At 43.1% G+C, this 10137-nt stretch overlaps 1 protein-coding gene across 1 annotated transcript; it reads right to left on the reverse strand.

Annotated features, from left to right (window-relative positions):
- Positions 1 to 446: 446 nt before the first annotated feature.
- CDK1 (cyclin dependent kinase 1) lies at positions 447 to 8943 on the reverse strand. Its single transcript, XM_062496217.1, has 8 exons — positions 8879 to 8943; positions 7939 to 7989; positions 6473 to 6629; positions 5304 to 5427; positions 4750 to 4920; positions 4031 to 4194; positions 3761 to 3902; positions 447 to 782 (listed from the first exon to the last, which is right to left on the reverse strand). Exons 2-8 carry the CDS (start codon positions 7973 to 7975, stop codon positions 669 to 671), a joined length of 909 nt encoding a protein of 302 aa, XP_062352201.1. The 5' UTR covers positions 7976 to 7989; positions 8879 to 8943; the 3' UTR covers positions 447 to 668.
- Positions 8944 to 10137: the final 1194 nt, after the last annotated feature.

Below are 10137 nucleotides of genomic sequence, written 5' to 3' on the forward strand. Positions count from 1 at the left end.
GTCTGTAGCCAGATGGCAGCTCAGTTCACCATTACAGCTCCTAGGAGTTCACATGCCAACATCTTGGTAAATTTCTTGGGTCTCCAAGATAACAAAAGTAGAGATGCTTTTGTTAAAACAAAATATCAAAAAGGGAGTTGTCAGATAATGACTTCTAGCTACCTTAAAATCAGTTTGGCCATCCATGCTTTTGTTCTTCAGCATTTCTCACAGTTGATGTCCTTTGGCACATCAATTGTCATGCTCAACTAAAATTGTAACTGACATGACACTGAAACCACTGGAACTTGAGAATTACCTATCATATCAGGAACAACCATTTACAAATCTGAGTTAGCAGCTTTTTTGGCCAAGTGGTACCTTTCCAGTGTATTCCAAAGAAAACAAGAGTCTGTAGAGCAGCCATGGGCAGGAAATAAGTTCAGTCCTTCCTCCTTTAACTGGGGTTAAAGCTTTATTTATAGAAAGTTGGCTGCATTAATTGCAGCAATATTTGCATTGTATCTGAACTCAGCACTAACAGGTTAATATTTACATTTAGATAACACTTAAACCAAAACAAACTGAATACAGCCAATCTTAAGAGCAAAAAGACAGACATACAGATTGCAGACTTAAGAGTAAAAGGAATCACAATTATTTCATTCTGGATGATTTAGTCCAAAGGTCTATTTCTTAATCAGATTAGCAGGAAGAGTGGATTTATCCAAGTCATCAAAATATGGATGGTTCAAGGCCATTTTGCCAGAAATTCTTTTTGCAGGATCATAAATTAACATTTTCTGAAAGAAAAAAGAAACACATTTACTTCCTCATGAAATGTGAACTAAAATAATGTTAAATAGATATATATTTAACCATAATAATAGTAATAATAATAATAATAATAAAGTAACCATTATGACCTTTTCCCCCCCTTTGCTCTGTGCTCTCCTAGTTGGAGAGGTTATTTCCCCTACAAGTCAGTAGCAGTACATAACATCTCAGAATGAAGAATCCCATTTACCCCACCCCTGTTCAATAATCAAGCCCTTGCCTGTGCCCCACATCCACTGAATTAAATCCAGAACCAGGCACCAAGCAACAGTAATTGTCTCAGCTTCTTACTGAGGGAAATTAATAAGCTTTAGGCTTATTAATGCAAGTGGTCTTACACTTGTTTTGTTATTGACATTGAACAAAGTGATGACAAACTGCTTCTGCTCAGATTGGTGACTTCACAATTAAAATAAGAGAATGCTCACTCAGTTTCAAAATCCAAACTGGATTTTGACAACAAGCAGGTAGAACTGAAGAAAACACTTAAAACTTGAGTCTCTTTGCAATAAAATACTTCAATTGAATACTTCAATAAAGGTGATGAGAACAAAAAGAGGGGGTGTCACAGACATTGAAATAACCCTCAGAAGTTTCTAAAACAGGAGGAAATTTGTTTTTCTAGCCATTAAAAAAAAGTATCTATAGCTTATATCATACAAGGGTCAAAAAAGGAATTAAACATTCAATAGTTTTGTACTTGACCCAAAGCGAGCAGTCTCTTTATTTCTCCTTACTAAACAACAGACCATTTCAAATTCAAGTAAATCAGGATTCCACCAGCTGCCTCTCCCCTGTCTGCACAACAAATCTGTCTTCCAGAAAAAAGCTTCACCAGTATTACTCTGCCCAGTCTTGACATTTAACTATCTTTTACACTTCATTCTACAGGGAGTCTTCCAAGTCAATTTAGACCACTGAATTTGCATTTATATTCTCTGAACTTCTGCCAAATACAATGCTGCCTTCTAGATTTAACCTTGCATGTCCAGTTTTACTTTGTGCCAAGTTCCCATTACCTATACCCAGAAGAGTGTCCTACAGCTAATTCTGATGTCAAAGGTTCTCTCAAAATTGACTCAAAGAGGGAAATTTCTCTGAAAAAGGAAGGCTGTGACACAGACTACAGTACTAAAAGTGATAGAGTAAGTGAAGGAAACTTCTCTGAGCAGTCTGGAACATTAGTTTTTCCTGGCATCTACTGTCCTGATAATTCAAAGTTTTTGAGGACAAAGTGCTTTGAAATGCTGGCCATAGAAGCAATTTTGCTTATGAAGTTCTTAAACTCACAACCTCACTCATGCAATTTGAACTACACATTTTTGTGTTAAGACATTTTCTAAGACAGCTCCTTTACATACTGATCCCATCTGTAATAGTCCATAGGAAAAAAAAAAATTAAAACACTTTAATTGACATATCTGCACTTGTGCTCTAGAACAAACTATTCAGTTTTGTTGCCCTTGAAGTTATACTATGGGTTTAAAATGCTTAAAAATGCCACAGGAAACTTAAAAGGATTCCAGTCAGGAATACCACTGTTACCAGGCACTAATAGGAAACTAAAACGTCAATATTGATTAAGGCAGAACTGTGCAAGACTTTGGAGAATTTAATGCACTTGGAGACTGGAATCATGTTAACACCATGAAGAACTTTTTTTTTTGCCTTTATTAGCAGCAGCCCCAACCATTAGCTTCACACAGTGAAGCCCCCCTAAGCTCAGATGAGCCCTTGGCAGGTCCTTTTCATACAGTTGTTTCAACTAGATTCTCCTGTCTGTTCCATAGATTTTAGTTTGTAAATACAGTCAGCAACAATTCTATTTCAAACTGATTTAATAAAGATGCTGTCAGGGGTCTTAGCTCTGTAAGACAACTGTGCTGCAAGGTTCAGAGCTATCGAGGACAACTACATGTTCAACAAACATTCAGGCTGTCAGTGTGAGCTGGGGCTCTGGAAAAACTCTGAGCAATTGTGGTTAATTGAGCTTTTTGTGTAACACTGCTTCATTCTGCTTTGTGACTGATTACAGCCACAAACCAGGTACACAGGTACTGCTGTGCAAGGGGGTTCTGAAGTATCAGTTTGTCTTTGGACACACAGTGCCCCCAGCCCACACTCCCAAACGTAAGTCGGCACTGTACAAATGCAGAACAGCCAAATGACAACCAAGGTACATTATTATACCTCAGGACATCTAAGAGCATACCCAAGATGAGACCTAAACTAGCCCACAGTGGCAGCACACGAGATGGAAGAGCACTAAATGGAAAAGATTGATAAAGAGTTCTCCAATTAAAAGCCTGGTGCAGGAGTTTAACTGGCCACAGAACTAAAGGAAACTCACACTAGACACAAAAGATACCAATTAAAAGTTAATACACCACAGCCAAAAGTATTTAACTCAAAATGCAAGGGCAATTGAAACAAGACACTACAGACAGACTGGAAGTTTATTGTGTCAGCTAATCCATACATTCAGCTGTTTCTAGCCTTGCTTACTCAGTTAAGACCATTGTGAAAGTTTAACCAAGATTAATCCATATGCTACCATAAAATAAACTGGCTCTGCAGTCATACAGCCACATCACAACTGCTGCTGGCAGCAGGAAGGTGACAGCTATTTTATGGGCCGAAGCCTTCACTTAAACATCTTTTTAAAGATTCATCCTCACTTTCAAGTGGTACGTGGCTTATTATTATAAAAAAGCTGAGGCATAATTGCTTCATGTGAAAAATAGTCTGATATTACTTGTGAAAGGAGTGAATGTCACACGATGTGTCAGTTCTACAAAAATGAAGGCTCATACCACTCCTGATAGCTTGAAGATATCTGTATTTTCCTTCTGGCCCTGGCTAATTAGTGCAGCTTTGTGTATTCTGGAATATTTCAAACAGCCCACTCAGTTTTTTAATCAGCAGTTTAGGACAGACTACTTACAGCCAGCAGATCAAGTCCATCTTTATCCAAGTTTTTGACATGTGTTTCAAGGCTGACAGGTTTCCACTTTGGGAAAGTGTTTTTATAGTCTTGAAGGGATTCCACCTCAGGCCATACCTCGTTGTTGGGGGTCCCTAAAGCTCTGTGCAAGCATAAGCAAAATATTAAGCAATTTAGTTTGAAATCTCTTATGTGCTGTTACACTTTTAATTACACAGAAATGTTGTGTAGTGGCAGACAGGCATCAAGGAAAGGTTCAGCCTTACATACCTGAAGATTCTGAAGATCTGGTCAATCTCTGAATCCCCATGGAAAAGTGGCTTTTTAGTTGCCAGCTCAGCAAATATGGTCCCTATGCTCCAGATATCTACAGGAGTAGAGTAACGAGCAGATCCCAGCAACACCTCTGGAGACCTGTACCACAGTGTCACTACCTGTGGAACAAGGAAAGGTAGATTTGTGGAATACGGTCCTCTAACTGACTGCAAGATAAATGTCTCATTTGTTATTAAGCAGCACTCACAGTTTTTTGCTAAAAATAGCCAGTACTATAAGTATCAGTGAAAGTGCAATACTAGTTTCAAACTTCATTTGTAAACAAACCAACTCCATTGCAGTAGCTTCTACTTCAAGAAAAGCAGCTGCCTGCACAACTTCCCTAAGAGCAAGAATCCTTTGGCACCCAGACACCAAACCCCTCAAACTTGAGGGCATTGCAAAGCAAAAACATCTTTATCTTTATGAGACAGTGAACAAGTTTGAGTCAATCTGACTAACTGTGAGTGGAATTCATAAAACTCTTTGGAACCTTAGAGTGAAATCACAGTCAAAGAAGTGGAAAACTGTTTTGGAAAACAAAACATAACTCTTTCATAGTTATGTTAGCTTATGGCTTGAAAAAACATATTATTTTTAGTTTATTCAGAATCAGTTCTTAGCAGGAAGCAAGTACACACTATCCAGACCACCAGAAGTGTGCCCCAACTCACTTCATGAGTGTAGACCCGCACTGGAATTCCAAAGGCTCGGGCCAACCCGAAGTCTGCCAGTTTAATCACCCCCTTGTCATCTATCAGGAGATTCTGAGGTTTCAAGTCTCTGTGCAGAACTCTTCTTGAGTGGCAGAAGACAATACCTTGCAAAATTTGGTACAGATAACTCTAGAAAGGATGATGTGGGAGGAAAGAAAGGAGTTACCTTTAGTACACGTCAGTGTCCTGCAACACAAAGGTGTTCCCTTCATTAGCTCTCCCCACAGCAGCAGGAAATGGAGATCCAAAGCATTGCAGATATTGAATTAATATCAATCAAAAAGCTACACAAATTAATTCTGAAGATTAGTTCAAGGCAGTTTAATCTCAGTAATTAAGATTTTCAAATGGCATTTGAAAGCAAAACTTACATTCATCTCATCTACAGCTGCTTATTTAACCTTTCATTTCTCCTCAAGGAGTTAATTATATTGAAAATAAGAGCTGCTTATGGCTTAGTAGGTCATCTTTAAATTAAATTCCCTCTTAGGTTAAGATATTGTTCTCATTACCTTAACACGTGAACGTTCCAAATACTGGCCAGATGGAATACTATCCAAGTATTTCTTGAGATCCATGGAAAGGAATTCAAAGACAAGGTACAGTCTTGAATCCTGCATGAGAACATCCTGAAGACTAAAAATTCAGTATACAATTACTTCTGCTGCAAAATGCATAAACTCACATGTCCTCTCTCAACAGGGTTACAAGGTGCTATTTCCAGGTTCCTATTATGGAAGTCTTAAAAATCTTCAAACAACAGACTTAGTGAGTTATACTGCCATCTGGAAAATCAAGTGTATCTGAAATAGTGTCAAACTGAGATAAAAGCCTATATGCTTCCTCAAACTCATGTTCTCTCAAATCAGACACAGGAGTCTGAAGAAAATACACTTGCAGTTAAAAACAACCCCACCTGTGGGTGTTGCTGCCTAACTTCTCTTTGAAGCTGGCTTGTCACAGCAGAGCCTGAATTACTAGGAGGGTTTAAGGGAACATTTAATAGGAATCTGATAGACACACCAGGATTTGCACACAATTTTACTTATCTTCTTCATCCTTTTTAGAGTGTAGGGGTTCCTAAACCCAAGCATACAGACACACACCATCTGGCTGGAACTTGGCCAGTTTTAAGGGACATTAAAGATCAAGTATTTTGCTGCATCAAAGAGCGAGCAAATACATTGTGGGGAAGACAATAGCTGCAATCATTTTTATGTGTCAAGAAGTCACTGATGGAAGTTTCAATCACAGCTCAGGTGTGCTAGCAAAACACATCTAAATTCCTGCTACAGCACAGCAGGGAGGAACATCAGAACACTTAAGTCTAATGGTCTATTCCAAGGTGGCAAATAAAGTTTTGAGACTGCCTGAAGTAACAGCTACAGCCAGTTTTCATGAGGTACTGCTGCCTCCATTCTCACAAAAACCTCTCCAAAAAGAATTTACAAAAATGTCTAAACTAACATAAATTTCTTAGATTCCCAGAATGAAGAAAGGCAGTGTGAGGAAGGCTTAATTAGGAAACTGGCATAAATATGGAATTTTAACTATTTGCTGCCAAGCAGACACTGTATAAAATAAAGATGCTCTCACCTCACTAGATGAGTGAAAAAAATTTATGATCTGATGGGACCTAGTGCCCCTCCAAGAGTTTAGCTAAATACCAGTATATGCATACCAGACTATATTGGGATGATTCAGCTCTTTTAATAAAGAAATTTCTCGGATAGCAGTACTTGGAACACCTTCCTCCTCACTTTCTAGACGTATTTTCTTCATTGCAACCACTTGGCCTGTGGTTTTGTGACGACCTTTATACACAACACCATAGGTACCTGAACAAAAAGACAGTGAAACAAATACAGGAAGTACCAGCTTTGGGTACAAATAAGTTATTGCAAACATGAGCTGCTAAATAGGAAAAGTCCTTACAAATGGAGTACTGGTTTAGATTACAAACTACTACTCAGCTGTGGAGTTGAGCTGAGCAATAATTTTGCTTGTTTAAAACATGCCACCCATGAAGTGTAGCATTTGTCAGGATAGGGTACTTAGAAGCCTAAGTGTGAAAAGTGAATATTTAGAAGATGTAGTTATAAAAACAGATCTTATTTGAGTTTTAAGTATATTAACTTTCAGGCAAGATCATTATAAAGGATTATGATATTGCCATTGATACATAATATTAAAATGCTAAAGGTTTAGCTGCAAAAGGAAGTAGTGCTCCTTCTGCAGTCTGAGATCCAGCCATCCATGGGTGTGAGCTATAGAAATAGCTCTGACACAATCCTCAGTGCAGAAGAGAGGCTAGTGCTGTAGGTCTCAGCAGAAGCTGAAATCAAGATTTACCAATAGTAAATCTCAAATCAATCCATCTTAATCATCAGTGTTCACAGGAGTAGAACCCTCAAACCAAGACAGTGTAAGCCTTCTCTTTTTATTCTTCTTGAAGCATTAACACCTCACATAAAGCCCAAACTAGTTTATTTCAGAAAATTAATGCTAAAAGCTTTGTTGCAAGATCCAAGCACACCTGCTATTGCCTCAGAGTGTGCAATCTCAGAGCAATGTACTTTGAATTTGCAAGTCTACATAAGGCTAGGGCCTTATGTGGTGTGTTATAAAACACACTGACTTCTACAGTTAACACAGGCTGGATTTCCAGTAACAGGGGGGTTATGACTAACACCTGCATTGAAGCCACCTTCTTGTGCTTCAATGTAAAGTAATTGTTAAAAACTCACTTCTCTGCAGAGCTTTACCATCTTGACGTCCACATTGCCTGTATATAATCAGAGCAGATCAATCTAGAAAATACTACTCCCTAACAGGAGCTCCAAGTAAAACAACACATTGGACTATTACAGGGGAAACTGCTAAGTTCATACTCAGAGAAATGGGGGAGCTTCCTAAACTATAAGCTGGTTTCAGGACTCAAAACATATCTTTTCTCCCTTTTGGAGTAATGTTACACCATTAGCCATCAAAATGAAGGCACAAACTTTTCAACACTCTAAGTTATTTTATTTAGCCACTTGGTTGAATCTCAGCTGTTCTAGTAACAGAGTGCACAGAACTTCTGGGACACTTACTTCATAGCTCAGACTGTGGAGCATTTAAAAGCTCCCTGTTCCCCATACTTACCTTCCCCAATCTTCTCTATTTTTGTGTAATCATCCATTGCTGTAGTTTTCCCTGAAATGGACAGGAAGAAAGAAACAGAAAATGAGGGAGAGTAGTTGACGTCCTGAACACAGACAAGTCACTGAACCTATGCCAACTCTTTAGAAGCAAGTTATGCCTCATATCACTAAGACATAAATTGAAACACTTAACTGTTCTCATCAACAAAAACACATATTTATTCAGAATTCCAAATACAAAAACTACACCACAAAGCACGAGAGGGCAATAATTCCAGAGAGGGGAAAAAAACCCCAAAAAACTAAAAAATCCTTTAAGAAAGCTCCTCCAGGGAACCGAAAAAAAGTGCACCCTACTTATCATTTCTATTTAACTACTCACTCATTCATCACTCACACATTCCTCACTCAAGAGGAATAAAGCTAGAAACAGAAAGGAATGCCGCTATGTAAAAATCCAGGAACCGGGTGTTAGCCCAGCCAGGGAACGCCGGCCCAGAGCGTCACCGGGCGAGCGCCCCGCGTAGCCCCGGAGCGGGACGGCAGGCAGAACCGGGGCTGCACTCCGCACCTCCCCCGCTGCTCCGGACCAGTACCGGCTGCCAGGGGGCTACAGACACCGAGCGGACCCCAATTACCCACGGCTCCGGGAGGCTACCGGCTCCGGCCAGGGCGAGCAGCCACCTCCGGCCGCGCGGGCCCCGCTCGGCGCGGCCCAGCCCCGGCCCCTCTCCCGCCGGCCCGAGGCGCTCCCCCGCTCCCCGCCCGACTCTCCGGGGCGCTCCCCGCCGCAGCGCGGAAAGGGCCGGGCGGCCGCGCCGTCCTCCCGGGCTGGGGAGCGGGACCCCGCGCGGGCTCGGGAGCGCGCATCCCTCCGCCCCGGCGCCCCCCTGCCCCTCGCGCGGCCGCGCGCGCCAACGGCCCCGCCGCGCGCCCCTCACCCGCGGAGCCGCTGCGCGCGCGCGCACCGCACGAGCCGCCGCCGCCGCCGTACAGGCACGTCCGCAGCGCCGCGCGAGCTGGGGGCGGAGCCGCCGCGCATTCGAACCGACCGCCCGGCCGCGCTCCGCCAATGGCGCCGCTCCGGGCCCGTTCAAAGCGGCCAATCAGCGCGCTCCGCGCCAAAGCGAGGCCCAAAAGGCGGCTTTGGCTCCGCGGGGAGGGGCGAGATAGAGAAATGCTGCACGGCCGGGCGCCGCGAGCTGAGGATGCGCCAGATGTCCCCGTGGTTCACGGATGGCGCGAGCCGAGGCAGGCTGGCGGGGTGGGCGGGTCGTTGCGCGTAGCCCTAAGCCGGCGAGGCGGGGGCGCTGGGACGGTGCCACTGGGCGGACTGGGCGCGATCCCGGAATCGCGGAATGGGTCAGGCTGCAAGGGGCACCCGTGGGTCTTCCTGGTCCCACCTCTCTGTTCGTTCAGGGTCGTCCCAGGGTACATGGTACAGGACCGCGTCCAGACGGTTCTGGACTATCTCCAGCCGTCCTCTCTGGACAGCCTGTCTCCCAGTGCTCGGTCACTACACGGTAAAATTCTTCCTCCTGTTGTGGTGGAACTCCTGGGCATCGCTTCCTGCCCGTTCCTCTCGCTAGTCCCAAGGAGCAGCGCCCAGTCCCTGCTCTGAGCCTTCCTTGCAGACAGGGACGGTGTTCCCTGTCAAGGATACACAAGGGACGGTGTTCCCTGTCAGCTGTCTCTGCTCCAGGCTGGACAGCCCCAGCTCCTTCAGCCTCTCCCCCTCGGAGAGATGCTCTAGTTGCTTGGTCAACTTTATATCTCTTCACAGGACCCTGGGTCGCTGAAATAACACTTTGGGCTATTGGAGTGGTTTGGGGACTATAATTCTATTTGGACCAGGTTAGGTGTTAACTGAAGCTTCTTTTAATCAAGTGTGTTAGATTTGGATGCCATGGCCAGCCAGAGCATAAATTCATTATTTTCAGCCGCATGGGTGCTGATCTGGGAAGTTCTGCTGTGGCCCTAGGAGCTGCTTTTAAGGTATACGCCTTAATAGAAGGTCATTGGGTAACTTAATTCCCCAGAAGATGGGACGTGTGTCTGTAGGCAAAATAGAATTCTGCATCCCTCCTCCCAGATTAAGAAAGATTAGTCACTGTGCTATGCTATTTTATGAAAGAAGAGTTGGGCATTAGAGAGGCACCTGTGGGCCCCGCTCAGCGAGCCCACCACCAGCTGCAACCTT

Source organism: Cinclus cinclus, chromosome 7 (genome assembly GCF_963662255.1).
Source record: "Cinclus cinclus chromosome 7, bCinCin1.1, whole genome shotgun sequence".
Taxonomy (NCBI): domain Eukaryota; kingdom Metazoa; phylum Chordata; class Aves; order Passeriformes; family Cinclidae; genus Cinclus; species Cinclus cinclus.